General features: G+C 48.2%; 7 protein-coding genes across 7 annotated transcripts; 4 read left to right on the top strand and 3 right to left on the bottom strand.

Annotated features, from left to right (window-relative positions):
- Nucleotides 1-1,354: 1,354 nt before the first annotated feature.
- Nucleotides 1,355-2,138, top strand: N7498_008949 (uncharacterized protein; the record flags this gene model as incomplete). The annotated part of the gene is made up of 2 exons (XM_058456011.1): nucleotides 1,355-1,633; nucleotides 1,797-2,138. 2 exons carry the CDS (start codon nucleotides 1,355-1,357, stop codon nucleotides 2,136-2,138), a joined length of 621 nt encoding a protein of 206 aa, XP_058305999.1.
- Nucleotides 2,139-3,044: 906 nt separating this feature from the next.
- N7498_008948 (uncharacterized protein) lies at nucleotides 3,045-3,400 on the bottom strand (the record flags this gene model as incomplete). Its single annotated transcript, XM_058456010.1, has 2 exons — nucleotides 3,045-3,345; nucleotides 3,396-3,400. The coding sequence occupies 2 exons, from the start codon at nucleotides 3,398-3,400 to the stop codon at nucleotides 3,045-3,047; spliced, it is 306 nt and encodes a 101-aa protein (XP_058305998.1).
- Nucleotides 3,401-6,718: 3,318 nt separating this feature from the next.
- Nucleotides 6,719-8,431, top strand: N7498_008947 (putative amino acid transporter; the record flags this gene model as incomplete). Its single annotated transcript, XM_058456009.1, has 1 exon — nucleotides 6,719-8,431. The coding sequence occupies one exon, from the start codon at nucleotides 6,719-6,721 to the stop codon at nucleotides 8,429-8,431; it is 1,713 nt and encodes a 570-aa protein (XP_058305997.1).
- A 597-nt stretch (nucleotides 8,432-9,028) lies between these two features.
- N7498_008946 (uncharacterized protein) lies at nucleotides 9,029-9,479 on the bottom strand (the record flags this gene model as incomplete). Its single annotated transcript, XM_058456008.1, has 2 exons — nucleotides 9,029-9,363; nucleotides 9,419-9,479. The coding sequence occupies 2 exons, from the start codon at nucleotides 9,477-9,479 to the stop codon at nucleotides 9,029-9,031; spliced, it is 396 nt and encodes a 131-aa protein (XP_058305996.1).
- Nucleotides 9,480-10,053: 574 nt separating this feature from the next.
- Nucleotides 10,054-10,515, top strand: N7498_008945 (uncharacterized protein; the record flags this gene model as incomplete). Its single annotated transcript, XM_058456007.1, has 1 exon — nucleotides 10,054-10,515. The coding sequence occupies one exon, from the start codon at nucleotides 10,054-10,056 to the stop codon at nucleotides 10,513-10,515; it is 462 nt and encodes a 153-aa protein (XP_058305995.1).
- Nucleotides 10,516-11,363: 848 nt separating this feature from the next.
- Nucleotides 11,364-11,681, bottom strand: N7498_008944 (uncharacterized protein; the record flags this gene model as incomplete). Its single annotated transcript, XM_058456006.1, has 2 exons — nucleotides 11,364-11,453; nucleotides 11,520-11,681. 2 exons carry the CDS (start codon nucleotides 11,679-11,681, stop codon nucleotides 11,364-11,366), a joined length of 252 nt encoding a protein of 83 aa, XP_058305994.1.
- Nucleotides 11,682-12,104: 423 nt separating this feature from the next.
- Nucleotides 12,105-12,602, top strand: N7498_008943 (uncharacterized protein; the record flags this gene model as incomplete). The annotated part of the gene is made up of 1 exon (XM_058456005.1): nucleotides 12,105-12,602. The coding sequence occupies one exon, from the start codon at nucleotides 12,105-12,107 to the stop codon at nucleotides 12,600-12,602; it is 498 nt and encodes a 165-aa protein (XP_058305993.1).
- Between the last annotated feature and the right edge of the window lie 7,187 nt (nucleotides 12,603-19,789).

The following is a 19,789-nucleotide window of genomic DNA, read 5'->3' as shown; positions in this document are numbered from 1 at the left end:
ATTTACAAGGGGGGCGAGGATAAGGAGAGCCGGCGTTGGTTAATTAGCTAGTGACCCTGTCCTCGAAGCGTGTCGAGCCGTCTCTTGCAATCCTTTCTCCACTCCCACCATGGGCAAGGGGTGTTCATCTTGCTACCCGCGGAACACGGCAGCGTACGGATACAGGATGGAGGGAGGGACAATTGAGGCATTTCCACTGTGCCAAAGGCTGTTCTAGCACGCCGGAGCGTTATAGCGTCTCGAATGCATGCAGGGCGCGGTTACATCGTCTCCCATGCGCTGACATTAGAACATGGTCGCCCCGCCACCTTGCACTGGCTGGCTTCTCTTTAGCGTCGCCACGCCGTCTTAGTCTGCGCGGAGCGCCGGAGACCGGAGACGGACTCGGTTTAGATCGCCCGGATCGACCGATGCGTATTGGCCCGCCTCGCTTCAACCGAGTAAATAGCGCCGCGCTGTTTCATTTCCCTTCCCAGACTCCATGACTTCCCTCCAAGTTCTTTCAAAAGCTCGCTTCTTAGACCTGGACCCTAGATCAACTCTCCATATCTTCTTTCTTTAGGTAAAAAGAAATCCTATTATTAGTAACAAATATAAGTACAGTACCTATCTCAGGTTAGAGGAGGAAGTGCGCTAGTAGCGCGAGGGATTCACAACCTGCAGTCCGGTAATGTCCGAAGTACGGGTTGCAGGGTTCAGGGGCAAACCTAACAATATCGGTATTTCCGCTTTGAGACTCGATGCTACGCGCCCCTGAAAGCTCACCTTCCAAAAGATGGGAGGACGGGGGAACAAGGGGAACGAAACAGCAGAGGCGCCTCGGATATTATCATGTAATTCCACCATATAGGCTGCTCGCTTAGCCGACATGTCAGTCGTTCATATCCCACGGTTTTCGTCTTCTCGCCCATACGTCTCTCTGCACAAATAGACTAGGCTAGATAGTTAGTACCAGTCTGTATTGCTGAAATCATTGTCAAGGATAAGTAGGACAAGCAGGGCAAGCATACTCCACATTGTAGCCAATAAGTAAGAAAAACCACGTATAGAACCACAGAGCATACTATCCCTGGGCTAATGCTAGAGAATAGCCAGGAATACAGGCACGGCATATAGATAAGAGTCCCTGCAGAGTCTAGACTCGGCTTTTTCCCGGAGGAAACTCCCAAGCTTCCCTATGTCCACCAACACAGAATACCACCCCCCGGTCGCACTACTTCGTATCTCCGGCTTCTACTTTCGCCCCACTGATATAAATGACTAAACCCTGCTATGATCACCGCCGCGAACCACACGGGATCCAGACGGGTGAAGCATACATCCACCTCGACACTCCTTCAGCTAATTAGCCGCCATGAGTCTCCTCACGCAGGAGATCATCATCATGTGGGCCTTGACGGGCGCGAGCGTGGCCATCATGGCTTTTCGGCTGATCATGAACGTCGGCAAGCGACGGAGGTTTGACATAGGCGACTACTGCACAATGGCCGCTATTGTCACCCTCCTGCTGCGCTCCTCCGTCGAGGCTGGGGTGATCAGCCACGCCATAACCACAGCTTGGGACAAGCAGGAAGACAGATGGCTGGCGTACGAAGAGGGCGCTGGGCGCAGCAGCCCTGATCGCCTCCCTTCTGTTTGCCCGCTGGACGCTTTCATACGCGAGAAACGATCTCGCACGCACTCGGCCCCTCCCAGGTCATCGGCCAAATCTAGATGCCCCAAATCTAAGTTCAGGGGAAATCCTGGCTCTATAACCACTGGCAGTATTGAAACGCCCGCCACCGCCACCTCGCCAGTGGAGACCAGTGGAAGTAAAGCAAGAGGATGTTGGTTATCCGGATCTCCCCGCTGTGTCTGAACAGAAGGAGGAGGACCGCGACCTTTTTGTTCAACAGCCTCCTACACCTGCTCCAAATGCCGCCGACCTTGAAAGCACCCCGGGCCAAGTTGAAAAGCGAGAGCCTCTTAAATTCAACGTAGAATCTTACCTTGCGCAATTGAGAAGGGCGGAGAGATGGAGCACACTAACTGAAAACGAGCAGGCAAGTCGCGCTGCGATAGCACTTGCAAACTACGACCACTGCAAAGCACAAAGGCTCAAAATGGACGATATTGAAGAGGAGAAGGAGGAGTTGTAGGGCATACGAATCGGGGAATTATTGAGTCGATATATGCAAAAGAAAAAGGCCATGTCGCTGGACATGGGCTTACGAGAGACTGTTCCATATTTGTTGATCCCCTTTCCGTCTCTTGTCATATGGCATCAAAGAGACTGAGAGTCCATGCAGACGGTATCAGCACCCTCAGAGTCTGGGACAGTAGAGGGAGGGTGTCAGGGGTAGGCTTGGTGGTTTGCAGAAGTCGCAGGATGATACCCTGAAGTTTCTCAATTTCGTGACCGGCGTCAAGTTTCCCCACGCCTATGACGGTATAATAGCTGGGACGATAAATTGAATCTAGGCCATCCTTTCTACTCATTTGTATAGTTCGACAATCATCGGATGACCTCTTAGTCTTCATATCTGGTTCACCTTGCCATATTTAATCATTTCTTTTTGCATTGCGCCCTTTTTCTGCGTGTATAGCCATGGTACGTTCTGAAAGCTTTTTCTTGGTTTTAGAGTACAGTCATTCCGAAGATTCAGTCTCGCCGAATAAGCATTTTACTTCAAGGCTTTGCCAATATACTATGCCGACCGAGATCCTTTTACAAAGCGTCGGAGTAAGGTGAGGATGAACGTATTCCAAGGGTGATCCTCAGAGAGACTTATTTTCGGCACTACGGTTTTAGTTGCACATTACTGGTCATTAGGGTCCAGAGTGAAGTTGAAGCAAAATATATTCAAAGAGATAGACAAAGCCTATATGCTGGCTACATGCACAAGAAAAGGCTTGGTTATTGGACTATCTACATAGAGCAGAGGGCCATTGAAGAACTACTCCCACAGTTGGAGCCCCGGTCGTCAACAGATACGCAGCGCTTTTTTGGTCAAAGCAGATCCGACATTTCATTTCCCCAGGTCACTTGATCGAGTCGAGAGCATCTAGTGCTTGCCCACCGCCGAAGGAACATATGTCAGATCGCTGTGAAGCCTTGGATCTTTCAGGAGCTCGTTTACAACCTGAACGTGTCCCTTTGAGTCAGCGTGCCATAGCGCACTCTTGCCCGACTTGTCCACAGCATTGAGCACTGTTCGTGAATCCTCCAGAATGAGCTTCAAGATGTGTAGACCTTGACCTCCGAGACGGGCCGCCGCTGACAGGGCAGTTTCACCATCTTTGTTGTTTTGACAGTTGATGTCCACTCGGCTGCCCTGCTGCAGCAGGAGATCAACCACCCCAGTTCTACCGCACGTTGTAGCCAACCAAAGCGGGCAATCTTCCTCTAGACTCACTGCATTACATCGAAGATCGTCCCTCTGAAGCAGTAGCTTCACTATTGTGGTCCCCAGGGCCAGCCGGAGGATGGATATACTATATTCCGAAATCCCGTACGGGATTTCTTACCTAAGCAGCTAGCAGATAACGTAATTCCCAGCCGAGTGACGCACCCAACCGAGTGACGCACCCCCAAACACCATAATAAGAGCGATATTTCAGCTCCTTATATCTCAGCAACGAAAAATCATTTCTCTTTGATACTTGGCAAACTATCATTCTTAGGTATAAAAATCAGAATATATCAACTTGAAGGTAATTCAAAGGTTATTTTCTTGCGTTACTATAAAATACACCGTATTTTTGATGTTCAGGACATAAATATATATATCTAGATCGTTATAGCGTGAATTATATCACGGTCCTAAAAATACGCAAGATATATTATAAAGAACATAGAAATATAAGATGACTTTATAATACTCTATCGTTGCTAAGATATGATGTTGTAATTTATCGCATTTACTATGGTGTTTGGGGGTGCGTCACTCGGTTGGGTGCGTCACTCGGCTGGGAATTACGTTAGTATTTAGCTGGAGTTCTACACTCTCCGGAAAGGACAATCAATTACTCCGTTTCGTTTCCACACTATAGCAACATTGCCGTCACGTGCCGCGTGATCCAGGGATGTCCAACGGAAAGGCCCGAGAATGTTTGGGTCTAAGTCGGGGTTTTCGACAAGTCGTCCCACAGGTTAATAGTCCTGTCTTGCCACAGCTTCATAGAGAGGCGTGGTAGGTAGATCACTCATCCAACCGAGAGCGTTGGGATTCACATCTGCCTCAGCTAGTAGTCGAAATGAGATGTCATCATGTCTCAGTCGAATCGACCCAGAGGGGGGTGTTTCCGGACATATCTTTGCTGTTGATAAATCAACGCTCGGCTCGGCTAAAAGCGAATTCACAATAAAAAAGTGGTCTCGCTTCGTAGCGACATGAAGAGCGGTAGACCCTGAGGGGCCTTGTGCCTGCAAACTAATGTGTTGCTGTTCAAGAAGCAACCGCACTGCCGCCAATTGTCCCTGATTTGCCGCGTGGTTTAACGGAGTATACCCACGCCGGTCGCCTGCATTGGCATCTGCACGAAGTCGAGTAACAGATCTATCAATTGCGTGTGTCCATATTCAGCAGCCAGACACAGTGGCAGCTCGGTACCGTTGAGGTCGGTGTCATTTAGGAAAGTGGTCGTGGGATAAAGTGCTTTCAGATGCTCCAGTAGGAGTCGTGCGATCAAAGCATTGTTTCGCGTAATTGCACAGTTGAGCGGTGTGGCTCGATCTCGATCCGCCACTAATGCATTTTGTCCGCTTTTTAGCAACGATTTCACCTTTGCCACATCGCATCTGAAGACGGCACGCCAAAGAGCTGTTCGATTATAGGAGTCGCGACGCTCGAATCCCGATGCAGTTTCTAGATTGTTTGCCTAGAAATCAATGGGTCAGTCACTGACTGCAAGTACCTTTGATAGAAGGGTGAAGGCTACAATGATTGTGGTGACAGATTGAAAGGCACCTTGGCTAGGAGGCTTTGGGAACTGCGGAATACAGGAAGATAGGAGAGAAAGCAACGGAAATGGCACGCCTTGAATATCTACATGGTCATGTCCTCCATTATTAATTCCTCGTCATTAATGCAGGCATTATTATAGTTGTTAATAATATAAAATATATAGAAGAATAAGCACTTTCTAAATTTCCTTTAGTGGTATAATATTCTTTATATTAAGGTTAATACTTTAGTGTTGTTGCTACATGATATTTCTTAACTATTATATACAAACAATTAACAGAAGGTAAAGCTGTATCAAGATATCCTTACTTGTCTACTTTCTATTTTTAAAGCATTTTTTGCTAATTCAAAGGCAAAACCTTAGGTTTAACTCAACTTAGAATTAAAAGATTATTTGCTTATAGTACAATATCTCATTTAGGATTTACGTTATTAGCATTAACTATAAAGCTAAAATACTACTAATATGGAAATATCCATTAAGTTGACTTGGGTAAATTTCAAAGACGACTTATTATTATTTAAGTGTATTTGAAGCAAAACTTATTTTAAGCGGATATTGCAAGGGACTGCTATTTCCTGTGGCCACCGATCGGGCTCCCAGGAGCGAGATTTCTTTCATTTATGTGGTTTAAGCCGGAAGTAACGCACAAGCCCGAGTGATAAGCCGACCAAAGTTTAACAAACGTTTCTTCGATGTCTCATGGAGCCGCCGCGGATATGGGGCAAGTGACGGAGAGTCGTTCGTCTATGATTTTCTTCAGCTATATAAAGTCAGAAATTGAAGACAGACCCCACAAAACAGAAGACGTCATCCGGTCTGTCAATCCAGAAGCAACCCGCTTTCCGATGGATTGGCCCTGTGAGAGTCGTGGTATGTGCACGGATCTTGCATGGTCTCGGGAGAAATACTAGCCTCTGGTGTGTGCCGGTCATTTGCATTTTTGCCCCCTCATATAGCATACGTTTCTTATCTCCATTTCCACGCACCTAATCTCCACCAGCAGATATCTCAAATTTCTCCCCTGTCAGATCTGGCGAAGCATAGGGTACCAATCCACTCGAAAGTCGTCTGGTGGTATAGACTACATCTTAAAAAAATCATGACTTCGTCCCTTCTCATGTGCATTCCATGTACCTACAAGCTTGTACCTACAAGTTTCCAAAAAAGGCCGCAAGTATAACTGTATACTTACCTACATGATGGAATAATATCGTAGCTCCCACCAACATGTAGCTAAAAATTAGTGGATCATGAATGGGAATGGAAATTGAAAGGATTCATCTGCTAATAGGTTGCTTCCATTGGATAGCTCTAGACATTACGCATGGAGTGGTCAAACGACGAAAGCAATGACCAAGCAATGTAGAGACAAGATTAGATGTAAGTGACTGTCATCACCTGAAAAGTGAGGATTATAAAAGTAGTTATGGCAGCGGCAAAACCGTGCCATTATTACGACTGGGTCTAAAACTTTTGTCGATGAGCTCAAGTTGACGGGTCGACTTAACAGAACGATTAAGCCTGACATCATCAATCGCAAGGCCAATAACGATGAGAGAGAGGCATGGTGGACGTCCATACATCTCCAAGGTTGATGGATTTAGCTAGAGCTTTGTCGCCATTTCTGGCTCTAGCGGTTTATATGACGTCATGTCTGAATTTCCGGTTGTGGTGGCTGGGTTTCCCACCTTCACTTTGAAAAGAATGCCCCGTTAGCGACATCCCACCACCCACAAAGAAACGCTGACTGAAAATATACCAGCACGCAATGGCCGATGCTCGAGGCCTAGACAATCCTCGCGAGGATGACGTAAAAGTCATCTCCAGGCATCTGGACCCTCAATTTACCGGGGCTCCAGCCGGCGTCGTTGATGGGGGGGCTGGGTCAACTGCAGATGACGACGACAACCGACAATCGTCTCTCAAACTGCTAGGAGGCGATGTACATCGTGACCTCTATCGTATTGAGGCTCGTTCGAAGCGGGCCGGATTGGATCAGCGCGCAGCAACATTTGCGCACCCACCTAGACTGGAAACAGACAACGACATCGACGTCGATGTTCCTATCCGCAATGAACCAGGAGCTTTCCGCCGGCAGTTCATATGGCGAAATGAGCGTGCCTTCCTTAACGGATTTGCGCCGAGTAGTTTCGTGAAGTATTTAGAATTATACGGCAGCTTCGCTGGTGAGGACCTGAACGAGTCGGAAGAGGAGACAGATGCTGAAAGTGGTGGAATGCCGGGGCGTGAAGTAGACCCGGAAAGAAGGCCATTGCTTGCCGGGCGTAAAAGCACTCCAGCTCCAGGGGATGCCTCGGACTTGAAAACTTTCTTCACACTCCTCAAAGCCTTCATAGGAACAGGCATCGTTTTCCTCCCAAAGGCGTTCCGCAACGGTGGCATATTCTTTTCACCCATCGCTCTTCTCACGATTTCGATAATGGCGTCCATTTCTTTCCACTTACTGCTGGAATGCCGGCGACGGTATGGCGGTGGGTACGGCGATATTGGAGAATCTATTGGCGGGGGCCATCTTCGCACAATTATTCGCGTTTCGGTCGTGACTACGCAGCTTGGATTCGTGTGCGCTGGTATTGCTTTTACTGCGGAGAACATGCGTTCATTTGTGGAGGGCGTAGCGGCCTCTCATATAACGCCGTCCATTTACACAATCGTCGCCCTGCAGTTAGTGATCCTTGTGCCTCTTGCGTTAATTCGCAAAATCTCTCGACTCGGGCTAGTGGCATTAGTCGCGGATGTTTTCATTTTTTTCGCCATTGGATACATTTATTACTACGATATTTCGACGATTTCCGGCCGTGGTTTCGAGCCCACGGTCACCCTTTTCGACACCAATACATATACCATGACGATCGGATCGGACATATTCATGTTTGAGGGAATAGGCCTGATCCTTCCCATACAATCTTCGATGGCACAACCCGATCATTTTGATCGCATCCTCTATAGTGTCATGGCCATTATAACCTTCCTTTTTGCTTCCGTCGGGATTTTATCATACGGGGCATTTGGCACCCAGACAATGATCAATGTCATGGACAACTTCCCCCAGTCGGATGTCTTGGTCAACTTTGTCCGATTATCCTTCTCGCTAGCCGTGCTTGTGGGCACTCCGGTGCAGCTTTTCCCTGCTTTGCGGATCATGGAGGAAAAGATATTTGACCGCGCCTCTGGTCGGCGAAGCCGCCTCACCAAGTGGAAGAAGAATATTTTCAGAACAGGTATTGTTTTTCTCTGTGGTTTAATCGCAGCATTGGGCGCCCAGAACTTGGATCAGTTCGTGGCTTTGGTTGGGTCCATTTTATGTGTTCCGTTGATCTTGTTTTATCCGGCGTATCTGCATTGGAAAGGTATCGCGAGGTCACAGTGGGCAAAAGGAGCTGACATCTTGATATTCATCATGGGAGTTGTCTGCATGATATATACGACTATGGTGACCTTGTCTGTACAGTTTAGGTGATGGATGTATTCGTTGTTGACGTGCAAACAGAGGCATTTGGAATGTTTTATTTAGATTAGCCAAAGAACAAGATTGCGAAGTGTCATTCAGTTCGCCGAATAAAAAGCTATAATCCTGGGACAAGACGCGTCTCAACAATTGTTTTTATAAGCACAGTATTTCCTGCATATTTGCATCTAGTTGATGAGATGTGAAGCGTAAGGGGGTTTGAACTCGTAATAGTAGTCTTTGAGATATGGCCGAGAAAATGACGCTTATATTAGTCTTGCCATAATCTCATCAGCTCGCCAATTTTATTATTCAGATCCATGTGACTTTTACTATTTTAGTATCAATAGATCTTGCAAATTCATTGCATGAACCATCGTTCTCTTCAGATGCGTCCTTTGTAACTTTTTTTCGAATGCATATCTGATTTCAATCGTACAAGGGCTAGAGATCCATACCGTCAAGTTGGCGTACTACGATCGACACAATATAAGATAGGATCGTCAGGATAAAGAGATAGGCATCTGTTGATTTTTGTTGTTTTTTGAATCAAACTAACAAAGACCTAATTTACACAGATGACAAACTGGAGAGTAAAGATCAAACGACCTATTGATGATCCTCAGGTCCCATGGGTTTCTGACCTGCATTCTCAACATTCTTTCGTTTGGCTTCGGCGGGCTTTTTAGGGTCATTTTTTATCTGTGCGTCTGTCGACGTTTGTTCCTCTCCCGCGTGTGCTTCGCTGCCCTTCTCCAATGGATCGCGCTTAGCTACTGGAGACTGCGCGGATCGCGTATCGGGAGTGTCTTGCATCCGATCTCCCAGACTGCGGGAAGCATTGACGTGTTGTGACTCCGGTGAACTGGAAATTGGATTTTTCAGATCGGATGACTTCCCCAGCGGGATGGAAGTGTTGAATGGCCTCGATGTGGAAACCAGTCCTGTATAAGTTAGCAAAACAGGCGACTTGGCTAAATAATCGTCGATAGATCTTACTTAATGGATTCAGAAGTTGCGTGCGCCGCGTAACGTGACTAGATGAAATTACACTCTTCATCGTTGCGGTGATTGGCTGGCCAGATCCAAAATAACCACGTCCGGCCCTCAACAATATCACATGTGATGTCCCAACGTGAACTTGGTTACAGTATTTCAGCACTTAACGCCATGTAGCAATGTGCGTGGCCCTAACATGCGACAACTCAGATATCGTGTCTTAAGCTGATTGGATGCTTCATTCATTCTAATCATTTGCTGAGATCTGGACACCATGCTGACCCGAGATTTCCCCCTCCTCAGGCTTTTATTCTAGCCTACTTCTTCCAGCATTCTGAGCTCATTGCGCAAGTCATCCACGGGGCTGTCAATTCTGACAATGGTTGTTTCTACTTTGAAAAGGGAAGAAGCGATGGCCGACTCTCCCTATTCGTGGAAGGATTTTATATTTTCAGAGCCAGGTTATAGAGAACTAAGAGATTTAAAAGAAGCGGTAAGTTACAGATTGCTTTCCTGCAGCCTGAATACTAAAACTAGGCGAAGGGCTGGTCAAATGAAGCCGGTGATAGATTCTTTCAGAGTCGAGATCACACTGCTAGAAATCCGAGTCAGAAACAAAACGGAGCTTGTACAAAATGACGCAGATAGTAGGGAAATGGTTTGCTAAAAGATCAAAGGTCTTTAACGTGGAGTCTACTTGCCCTAAGGTACTCGATCTTTGCATGGCTCCTGGTGGCGTCGCTGCAACGGCCAAAAAATATCTCAGAACGGTGCTCATCGATGCCGTGACACTTCCTTCCCACATCGGTGGTTTTGAGGTCATGGACAGGGGAGTCTGCCGGAATATTGAGTATGCCGATATTACGATGTATTCAAAGGAAATGGGCCTCAAAGAACACATTTCGACAGAACATCCTGATTACAAAAACTTTAACAATGATCGGCCTTTCCTCGGAAACCTATACGACATTGTCATTTGTGGAGGTGCTGTGGGCGATGTTGATCGGTTGGAGCCATACGCCGAGTCAAGTTTGGTATCTGCGGCATTATGGCATTGGGATTCGCCTATGTTCCCCCCCTTTGAGAATGATCTCTGAACATTACTGACGGAATCATTTTTCAGGAGCGGCGCATTTGCCATCGTTCGCACCGCACTTGTTCCCAGTTTGACAGCAACACACGACACGATTTGTATGTGATATCAATCCTACAGGACCAACAAACGCTAACTATTCATCTAGGGGATCTTGTCGATCTTTTCAAATGGGCAGTGTAAGTGATCAACGCAAGATTCTCGCTCAAGGATTCAATACTATCCGTAGCACACACCACGTACACCGCCCTCCGGCGTTTGTACAGTGGGTGTTCATAAGTTTGAAACCATGATTTTACCGCCTAATTTTCACCGCCCTCACCGCCTACCTCGCCTACCCTACGCGTTCCTACGCGTCCTAGAGTAAAACTGCAGTTTATCTGCTACTCCTACGCCTTTTTTGTGCTATTATGCCGCCTATTCGGTCAGCAAGGGCCCCAGTGGCACCTCCAGGCCGCCCGGGATGCCAGCTAGACGCATATATGCGTACAAAGCTTGTTGAATTGAAGACTGTCGCTGGTTGGACGTATGAACAGATACACAAAGAGTATCCGTCTATCCCAATTGGCACAATCAAGACTACTGTCTACCGCGCAAATAAGAGGGTTAAGAATGAGACATCGCCTCGATCTGGGCGCCCACGGAAGCTAGACGCAGACGATAAAACGAAGCTTCTTGACGCTATCGACGCAAACCCTCGAATTACTGTGATAACAGGAGTATCTTACCGGGGGGTTTTACGGTTACAATACTAACTTTTTGCCCCTTTTTACTTACTATTTGGCACCGCCTTTCTTACCGCCTTATATCTATTTCATCCCATCAATAGCTAGCTATCTTTACGAATACACACTACTTTCGCTCAAGAATCTCATACTTAATCACAGCAGCTGATATAGCGCGAGTTAGGTGAAAGGTTAAGGGAGTCGGAATATTAGGTGCCTTTGAAATTAGTTAATAATTAATTCTAAACTAGTTCGGAATTAAATGTGGTGAATATATATTTACCTCGTCCGGGTCAGGAATTGCGGTTTCAAATTCTTGCTCGCTGTCAAATGGGTCGACATAATCGCTTATATCCTCTGTATCGGGCGTAAAATCAAACTGTAGAAGCTCAGAAAGTGTACGATCCTCATAAGCCCTCCAGGTATAATCTGTAGCGCGTTCCATGGTAGATAGGTTGATAATTAAGAGACTGAAAGAAAGAAGTGGGGTGTGTGGATAGATTACTAGGTTACAAGGGTTTACCCTAGAAATTTACAGGGTTGCGATAAGCACGGGCCATAATTATTGTGTCGGAACGAACAGCCTATGGAGACCGGATTATTGGATAATCCGACGTAATTATTTCTTATGTAATCAGAAACCCCCATAAATTGCCAGATTCAGGGGTATAGCAATACAGAGTTCTTTTTACCGCTGATTGGCCCTTATATTACGTACTCTGACAGTTATGAGCCCGGTTCGCAGCCTATAAGCCTATCCTTTGGTCCAGAGAGCAGCGTCATTCGCTGTAGACACAGAGATAGCCAGGAGAGCCACTGAGAGAACGAGTACTACCCCTGAGGGTATACAGACGGTCGAAACGAAGAGATGGAGACAGCAACCACACTCTCCGCCCTGAAGGGCGAAAAGCTGAAGGACACGCCTCAATGGAGGACGTGGTTTGCTCGCATCAAACTGTATGCGAAGCAAAAGAAGGTCTGGGACCTCTGTAACCCAGATACCAATATCGACGATCTTCCGGACCCGCTCGAGGAGCCAGAGGAACCCGAATACCCTGACGAAGGAGATTCCAACGACAAGAAGGAATGGAGAGACCTGATGGACATCTATAAGATCAGGTACAACAAGTGGGAGAAGCAGGCGAAGGGCCTAGATGACGTGAATGAGTATATCATTACGTATCTGGATGCTATCCACCACCTCTCTCTGCTTGATTTTGAGACTCCGTATGAGCGTCTGGTCTATCTCCAGGGTCGGTTTGCTCGGTCGTCATCCTATAGGGAGGAAGTCCGTATGAAATGGAAGACATTCGCGTCGCAAAAGCCACCGAAAGGAGCGGATGTCGAAGCATGGCTAACGACATAGAACACCCTAAGAGAGCAAGCGGTTAGCCTCAAGCTCGATGATGCTAAAACCACTAATAAGGACTTCATGCAAGCGGTTAAGGATGTCCTACCGATCTGGTGGCAAGGAAAATACGAGGAAATCGTTATGAATGAGAAGCCCTTCGAGACCAGAGATCTAGTTGAATCATTTCGCTCGATGTATCGAGAGATTGGGCCAAAACCTAGCTCAACGATGTCAGTCGGCGCTTTCTCCACCTGGTAGGATCATCAGGAGGCAAAACCAGAAGCAAAGGCAGAGGCAAAGCCCCAAGCGAAACAGGAAAGGGCTCCACAACCTTTCGAGCGACGAGCATGCCCGTGCGGAATCAACGGCCATAAGGTTATTGACTGTTTCACCCTGAATGAATTAGCGAGACCAGATAGTTGGAAGGTCAGCCAGAAGGCTGCCAAGAAGGCTGTGAGTGTCCTAGCAGCAGACCCGGTATGGAAGCAGTGGACCGAGGACGCTATCAAGGAAGCCAACAAGGCACAGACTGCGAATGTAGTCATGATGAGCTATTCCACGCAGGTCCAGGCTTATTCTGCCTCTCACGGCGCTGATTCGCCGTCTAGAGGACGCTAGATACTCGACACAGCCACGAGCGCCCATATCTGCAATGACCGAAGCCGATTTATCACCCTCGAGGAAGAGGACATCCGTTTGACGACCGGAGATAGCTGGACACCCGCGTATGGACGCGGCACGGCAAAGCTAACCGGACGGGACCCGTTGACGGGAAAACGGAGAGATATAACCCTGAGCGACGTTCTGTATTCGCCCACTTTCCATATCAACCTTGTATCGTATGGGAAGCTGAAGAGCAAGGGCGGAACCTGGTGTCAGGATAGAGACTGGATCATCGACCCTAATGGGAAACCGGTGGTTAGCCTGCACCTCAAGGAACCAGAGAACCTATGGTTCTTCGACGAACCCGATAAAACGGCCTATGCACATGCGCATGCCGTACGGCGCTCGGAGCAGCCTATCGAGGCCGTAGCCACGAAGGAGCTATGGCATCGCCGGCTTAGGCACATCAACAACCGTACGGTTAAGTAGGTCGGTAATATGGTCCAGGGCGTCAAGATCAAGGACCCAGAGGCCAAGGAAGCTTCAGAGAGTGCTCTAGAGCTATGCGAAACGTGTCAGCTAGGACGAGCACCCCGCCAGATATCAAGACGGCCCATCGGTCAGTCTTTCGGACGTTTCGGACGTGTCCACTTCGACCTAATTCAGATCCCGCTGGCATATAATCTGCATCGATGGATCTCGCATTTCTATGTCGAGGGGATTAGGTTTCACTGGGTGGCGACCCATACGCTAAAGACAGAATGTCAGCTCGCTATCCAGCAGTTCGTGCAGCTTGTAAAGAACTGGTGGAACCTGCCAATCAAGGCATTCCACTATGATAATGAGGTATCGGCAGGGAAACCAGCGGAAGGCTTCCTCGCAGGGGGTGGGATGGTCGTTTACTATAGCCCGCTAGCGCATCCAGAGATGAATGGCTACGCCGAGAGAGCAGGGGGTGTGATCATCCTCCGAATGCGTATGCTGATGCTGGAAGGAAAGCTTCCAAAAGAGCTATGGCCGGAGGCCGCTTATGCTGCGTGCTGGTTACTAAATCGGACACCGACCTATATCGACGCCGAGAGCCGCTGGATCGTGCCATGGGATGAGGTTCGAAGGGAGTTCGCAGGAAACAGGATGCCAAGGGTCAACCTATCGAACGTGAGGCTATACGGATGCCTCGCGTACTGTCGCATTCAAAAGCTCGCGAGATCAGACAAGATAAATCCGCGTGCTGAGGTCGGTTTCCTAGTTGGTTATGTGGCCTCGAATGTATGGAAAATCTGGTTTCCGCAACGAGGAAAGGTCGAGCACGTCAGGGATGCTATCTTCGATGAATCTCGACAGTATACACCTGATTACCAACCATTTCAGCCAGTTCCACTGCCTCTAGTGACAGAGCCAGAGATCCTAAATGAGGAACAGACGCGGCAGGCGATAGAGGACTCGATTAGAACTGGCACGATGCCAGCGACCACAGAACGCCCCGACGAGGATGATGAGGGCCCGGTACAGCCCGTGGAACATCAGAGAGCGCAGGAAGCGATAGTTCCTACGGCTTTCGTCGAGAAACAGACCAATGCCGAGCGGGCGTTGCTGTCGCCCGGATGTGCCCGAGAACTATTCCCTGAGGATATCCCAGGCGCGTTCCCGCAGGACATCCCGCTACCCCCGACACCTCCGCGAGAGGATGGCGCTACTGATGCTGGTCAGGGGGTGGGAACTGACGAACCAGATTTCGTCGAGCAGCAAGACCAGCCACTAGAAGCTGGAAAAGCTAGAGAAAACTTTGAAATTGAGGCAGATGACGCTAATGTCGTACGATCTAAGCCACTAGACGTACGGACAGAGCTGTTCCGTACGGAATCTGAGCTGGTTAACTCACAGGACGCGTTAAACGAGAGCGAGACGGAACCGATTGACGAGCCGCAACTAGTCGATGACGAGCTTGAGCGACAGCTTTAGGTTGAGCTTACAGCCCCAACGCGAGAGATAATGGGCGACGTGGATACTAGGAACATCGTTAGCGGACGCAGAAAGCGGAAAACGCGACAGGACGATGATTATGCGGCCTATAGGACACTCATTGATGAGGAGGATACCCCAGCGATGCTACAGGCAGTCGCAACTGGCCTATACGCAGAAAAACCAGATACGCGACACCATCGCGATGATCTGCCTGAACCACCGAGGCACTGGAAGGACGTGATGAATCACCCATTCCAGCAGGGGTTCCTGGCAGCGATGAGGAAGGAATTAGACTCTCTACGTCAGAAGGAGACGTATGAGGTCGTGGGAAAGCCAAAGGATAGAGGTAAGCGAGTCCTTCCCCTCCTGTGGGTGTTTACCTATAAATTTGATCAAGATGGCTACCTTTTGAAGCTCAAGGCTAGAATCTGCGTGCGCGGAGACCTCGAAACTATCTCACCGGAAGAGAAACGAGCGGCCACGTTGGCTGCCCGTACGGCACGGATGATCTTCGCGTTGGTCGCAGCATTCGACCTTGATTTACGCCAACGAGACGCTGTCACCGCGTTCCTGAACAGCAGGCTGAACAAGGAGATATACACAGGGATGCCAGAGGGCTTCACCGTCCCAGGGAAGTGCTGGAAGCTAGTGCGAGCATTGTATGGGCTAAGAATCTCACCGCGCCTGTGGCAGCAGGAAGCGGCGGCAGTACTCAGCAAGCTCGGGCTACAGCCTGTCCCTGAGGACCCCTGTGTCTTCGTGGGCGAAGGAATCATCGTTTTCTTCTATGTGGATGATATCCTGATAGCAAGCTATTGGACTGCGAGGGAGCGGGCCCGGCAGCTAGAACGGGATCTCGAGGCACACTGGGAGCTCACTGATCATGGAGAAGCCGCATGGTTTCTGAATATACGCATCCTACGAGACCGTCAGCTCAAGAAGCTCTGGTTGTGTCAGGATAGCTATGTCACCAGTGTCGCAGCGCGGTATAACCTGACGGATAGACCGTCCGTGTACACGCCGCTGCCGGTTGAGGCATTGAAGCCTTATGAGGGCACCGCAAGCCCGCGAGACGTTCATCTTTACCAACAGAAGGTTGGTTCAGCTGGATATGCTACGACCATCACCAGACCGGATGCCGCAAAGGCGACGGCGCATCTAGCACAATTCCTGACCAATCCGGGACCCCAGCACCATCAGGCGATCGACCGAGTGATCACCTACCTCTACACGACCAAGTATTACGCCATTGAGTACAGTGCAGAGAGTGGGATGGAGTCTGTGCAGCTATCGAGCGACGCTTCCTATGCAGACCATGTAGATAGGAAGAGCTCAGCAGGATTCATCTGTTAGGTCTATAGGGGTCCAGTGGATTGGAAAGCCACTAAACAGCGCACCGTGACCACATCGACCACCGAGGCAGAGCTGCTAGGGCTATCTGACGCCGGCAAGAACCTCCAGTGGTGGAAGCGGCTGCTAGACCGCATTGGCTTTGCTCCCTCTCATGTTATAACCATTGAGTGCGACAACGAGCGAGCGATGGGGCTGCTAACGAAGGACGACGTCGTGTTCGATACGAAGCTGCGGCATGTGGATATTCATCAGCATTGGCTGCGCCAGGAGGTCAGAGAGGGCCGGATAAGCATACGCTGGGTGCCCACAGCCAAGATGGCCGCGGATGGACTCACCAAGCTGCTTCCTCGTCAGAAGCATGAGAATTTCCTCAGACTACTGCGGATGGTGGATGTTGGTCACATGATTGACTAGTCCCAAAGAGGAAACAGAGGCTGATTCGTAAAGTCATCGTTTTTCAGCGATTTCAGGCCTACTGACACCGCTGAGGGGGTGTGTCGGAACGAACAGCCTATGGAGACCGGATTATTGGATGATCCGAAGTAATTATTTCTTATGTAATCAGAAACCCCCATAAATTGCCAGATTCAGGGGTAACGTAATTCCCAGCCGAGTGACGCACCCAACCGAGTGACGCACCCCCAAACACCATAGTAAATGCGATAAATTACAACATCATATCTTAGCAACGATAGAGTATTATAAAGTCATCTTATATTTCTATGTTCTTTATAATATATCTTGCGTATTTTTAGGACCGTGATATAATTCACGCTATAACGATCTAGATATATATATTTATGTCCTGAACATCAAAAATACGGTGTATTTTATAGTAACGCAAGAAAATAACCTTTGAATTACCTTCAAGTTGATATATTCTGATTTTTATACCTAAGAATGATAGTTTGCCAAGTATCAAAGAGAAATGATTTTTCGTTGCTGAGATATAAGGAGCTGAAATATCGCTCTTATTATGGTGTTTGGGGGTGCGTCACTCGGTTGGGTGCGTCACTCGGCTGGGAATTACGTTATGGGGGTTTCTGATTACATAAGAAATAATTACTTCGGATCATCCAATAATCCGGTCTCCATAGGCTGTTCGTTCCGACACGATGACCTCTCGGTCGGTGTGCGATGACCTGGTTCCTCGGTCAGCTCGATCTGAGATAGCTCCATAAGAAGAACAACCAATTTGCATCTATATGATTGGCACAGCCAGCTTTTCTAGCCCATACGGTTTCAGGGCCTCTCGTCATGAAACCTTTCGCACGCGATTCGTTTCATTTACAGTAGGTAACGTATTTCACAAGCGTTCCGCCACCACATTAGATTTATGCGCCTCCTCTCCACCCTTTCTCTTTAAACACACACCATGCCCCCAATTCGCGTCAGAAATAAGCAGGATTCTATTCATCAAGAGGGTAGAATTGTAGAATTTTATTTGCAATCGAGACTATTCGAAAGAAATCTATCTCTTCTATTGCAGCCGCAGCACGCGTGTACGATGTATCGCGTTCCACGCTACGCGACCGTGTAAACGGTGCACTTGCGAAGCCCACCACACGCGCGCATAACCATAAATTAACACAACTAGATGAGGATATCCTCGCTAAGTGGGTTATTTCTATGGATGATCGTGGTGCAGCCCCACGGTCGCCATGCGTGTAATGGCGAATATACTACTGGCGGCTAGGGCACCGACACCGAGGGTGTAAATTGGGTAGGAAACTACATCAAACGTACCCCAGCTCTTCAAGCGCGGTTCTCCCGTCGATACAACTATGCGCGCGCGGAACAAGAAGATCCACGTATAATACGTGAGTGGTTTCAACGCGTAGAAGCCACGATTAACAGCTATGGTATCCTACCCGACGATATATACAACTTCGACGAGACAGGCTTCGCGATGGGACTAGTTTCTACCGCAAAGGTGGTTACGCGCGCGGAATACTACGGCCGGAGGTCTGTTTTACAGCCAGGAAACCGTGAAACCACGGTCGAAACTATCAATGCTTTAGGGTGGTGCTTACCCCCGTTGATTATCTTCAAAGGCAAACGATATATTGAGTCCTGGTTCTGTTCCGATCGACCTGGTGATTGGAGATTCGATGTTAGCCCGAATTGATGGACGACTGATGAAATTGGGCTTCATGGCTCCAAAAACTATTCATTCCTGCAACGACTAGCCGTACGCGTGGCCGGTAGCCATTTGACGCCAGAATTCGACAAAAGTTGTGCCAATAACGATACTATACCGATCTTTATGCCAGCGCATAGCTCACATCTATTACAACCACTAGATGTGGGCTATTTCGCGGTATTAAAGCGGTCTTATGCTTTCTTGGTGGATCAACAGACACGGTGTGGCGTGAGCCATATTGATAAGCTTGACTTTCTTGCCGCATACCCACGCGCACGCACCGACGCATCCAAGACCAATACAACCCGGAATTAAACCATCCAGCGGGTTTTCTATATTTGGCATGGTCTGCGAAAGCCACTTGACGAGAATCGATTCAGATCAAGATATCACCTGCCCAGACTCCACTGATCGGCTCTGGGCCTGCAACAATCGCGCACTCATAAATTTCTGGAGGAATAATTATTCAAGATGCGAGCTAGTTACTAGTTAGTTACAAATGCAGTATTTCCTTTAATCCTGGCAAAGAAGATGGAGATCGGTGCTGTATTCCTCAACGAAGGTGGTCAAAGATCATGCTATATCTTATATCTACTCTCCAATGTCGCGAGATGTTTGATATTCGTGATTATCATTTTCTGTCTTTCTTCGGAGCAGTTGAAAAGTCTTCAAGCTTGAGTACATTCAGTTGATTCAACAGGCTGTCACGCGCACGCTTAACCTCACTTCCTCAAAACCAGTTTATCACGTTTCATGAACTTATGCTTATGCATTTTGATACCCCTTAACGTACAGGTCCAAGCTCCAAATCCTCATACCCATTTGTGTTCCTCCTCACCTCCCTGGTTAGTCCTTCATTTCAATTTGAGCTCCCGAAAGGCAGCCCGAACGCAGCCTGTGTCGACCGCGGTGCCCAAGCCCAACAACCATCACCAAATGGAATGCGATACTAACGGAAACCCACGATACGGAGTACTCAATTGGTGTTTTGGTTGTTCCACTCCTTCTCTCCAAGCCTTTTGTACACAGTTCATGGCCTAGTCAGATTGAATTTAAGTCTTGCTTCAGTCCTTCACATATTTAGATCATTCAGCAGATCGGATTCACTCGATATAGTGACATCCGAGGATGGCCATAA

This window comes from Penicillium cinerascens (assembly GCF_028974065.1).
Source record: "Penicillium cinerascens strain IBT 15544 chromosome Unknown scaffold_4_segment0_segment0, whole genome shotgun sequence".
NCBI lineage: Eukaryota > Fungi > Ascomycota > Eurotiomycetes > Eurotiales > Aspergillaceae > Penicillium > Penicillium cinerascens.
Note: the sequence above shows the minus strand (reverse complement) of the source record. Positions and strands in the feature narration are given on the sequence as shown.